The sequence below is a fragment of the Acinonyx jubatus genome, chromosome D4, assembly GCF_027475565.1.
Source record: "Acinonyx jubatus isolate Ajub_Pintada_27869175 chromosome D4, VMU_Ajub_asm_v1.0, whole genome shotgun sequence".
NCBI classification, from domain to species: Eukaryota; Metazoa; Chordata; class Mammalia; order Carnivora; family Felidae; genus Acinonyx; species Acinonyx jubatus.
Genome location: NC_069391.1, coordinates 73,188,698 through 73,190,751, shown reverse-complemented (window position 1 = coordinate 73,190,751; position 2,054 = coordinate 73,188,698). Strand labels below are relative to the sequence as shown.

At 39.8% G+C, this 2,054-nt stretch overlaps 1 protein-coding gene across 1 annotated transcript; it reads right to left on the bottom strand.

Moving 5' to 3' along the window:
* Window positions 1-978: 978 nt before the first annotated feature.
* On the bottom strand, window positions 979-1,363 carry LOC106975310 (60S ribosomal protein L36a-like). The gene has a single exon (XM_015072599.3). The coding sequence runs from the start codon at window positions 1,349-1,351 to the stop codon at window positions 1,031-1,033; it is 321 nt and encodes a 106-aa protein (XP_014928085.1). The 5' UTR covers window positions 1,352-1,363; the 3' UTR covers window positions 979-1,030.
* Window positions 1,364-2,054: the final 691 nt, after the last annotated feature.

The following is a 2,054-nucleotide window of genomic DNA, read 5'->3' as shown; positions in this document are numbered from 1 at the left end:
ACTGGACTTTGGTTCAGATTCTGGCTGTGTGTCTGCTGCCTGTCCATCCCTGAGGAAGTAGGTTAGCCTCTCTACAAATTAGGCTACTCATCTGGAAGTGGCTAATGGCAGGGTTGGGTTGATGAAATCAAATAATCACTTAAACCTCTCAATACAGTGCTTAGCACATATTAAATGCTCATGATAATGATGAATTTAATTACTTCCTTTTAGTCAAGTATTACCTGAAAAATGTGTGTGTGTGTGAAATTATGTAAAGCCAGACTCCATAAAATGCCTTGCTTTCAAGAATATTACAGTTACCTGGATACTGAGTTCTTGATATAGTTTGTCTGTCATGATTTTAATTCCATACTCAGGACTCAATCTCCTTTGTCAGGTTCTCTGCACATAGGCCATTCTCCTCTGTTTTAAATGATCCAGGGAACATCCCCAGTAGGTGGGGGGAGGGTATGAGAGGATACAGGGGTGATTCTGGAAGGCTTGCCTCCTTTATAGGAAGAGCTGAGCATCCACTGCAAGTGTCTTGAGTCAGAACGTTCAGGATGACTTGGAGGTTAGGAGGATGCGAGATACAGGAGATTCTGAGAAATAAAACCTCACTGCTTTTATTCCAGTCTCATGGCCCCAGTGAATCCTATGAGTCATGAGCCAAGAGGACTTCTTACTATGAAGCTTCTCCTCTCATAAACGTACTCACAGGGGAAGTTTGCAAAAGCAGAGCCAGGATTGTAATCAACAAGAGTTATAATAATTATTAAAGTTGTTAGCCTGAAGTTCTTTTCTTTTCTTTTCTTTTTCTTTCTTTCTTTCTTTCTTTCTTTCTTTCTTTCTTTCTTTCTTTCTTTCTTTCTTTCTTTCTTCTTTCTTTCTTTCTTTTCCTTCCGTCCTTCCTAGCATAAATTTCCCTACAAAGGGAATTTTATTGAGGGCACTAGTTTATTTCACACTTAAAAGACCAACTGCAACCAGATGAAGTGAACGTAACCTCAAGATTTTATTGTCTTCATAATGTAACAAAATATGAAGCTTAGAACTGGATCACTTGGTTGTTTCTCTTCTTATCTCCTCCCAGTTCAGAATGCTTGCATCTCTTAATAGCCAGCATTCTCTTAGATCTGCAGTTGGGCTCAACACATTCAGGCCTCAGCACAATCTTCTTTGTGGTTTTAGCCTTTTTCCAGAAAATTGGCTTAGTTTGCCTACCAGAGCCACTCTGCTTCCTGTCATAATGCCGCTTTCCCTGGACATAAAGAGAATCTTTGCCTTTCTTGTACTGTGTCACTGTGTGGGGTTGGTGTTTGCCACACTTCTTGCAGAAAGTCTGGCGGGTTTTAGGAACGGTCACCATGGCTGTGAGAAGGGTATCAGCACAGAAAGCTTGCTTGCTTGCTTGCTTTCTTTCTTTCTTTCTTTCTTTCTTCTTTCCCTCTCACATGTGTAACCATTGGTCTCCTATTCTTTTACTTTCAAGTTAACACATCACCATTGAATTAAAATGCAGCAATTATTCATGATCATTCAGTGCATTTCGTTTTTCTTTAAAGCCTGTCTATGCCTGATATTACAACTTTTGATAGCGAGGCAGTTAAATGAAAAAGACAATCTTCTGTATCAAGATTTAGACTAAGGCAACTTACATTCCTAATGGTGTAAGCACTTTTGTCTGGTACTAGTAGAATGGATACATATGAGGGCTGTTAATTTAGCTCTAATGTGAGCTGCATGGGAAACGCTATAGGGGTTCTATTTAGTTTGTAGTAAACAACTTCGGAATCAATGTGTTTTCTTTACTGAAGACTTGCTTAGTGCATTGGAAAAAAATTCTATTAGTTTGCCTCATTTGGTAGTCACCACGCATCCTGACATTTGAGCCAGTGGCCCCCATTAAGGCCGGCATGACTGTTTGTAGCAAAATGAACCAAGCCATCTGAATTCAACCTCAGTGTCATCATTCAAGCAAGCCAGACAGAGCCATGATTTAGGATTTTCCCAACATTTTATGGCAATTTGTTTCATTTGCCACAGGCCCGTAATGATGCAAATTGCCATAA

What these genes read in the sequence shown, in the direction of transcription:
- LOC106975310 (XM_015072599.3), bottom strand. Translation starts at nt 1,351, where the DNA reads ATGGTGACCGTTCCTAAAACCCGCCAGACTTTCTGCAAGAAGTGTGGC.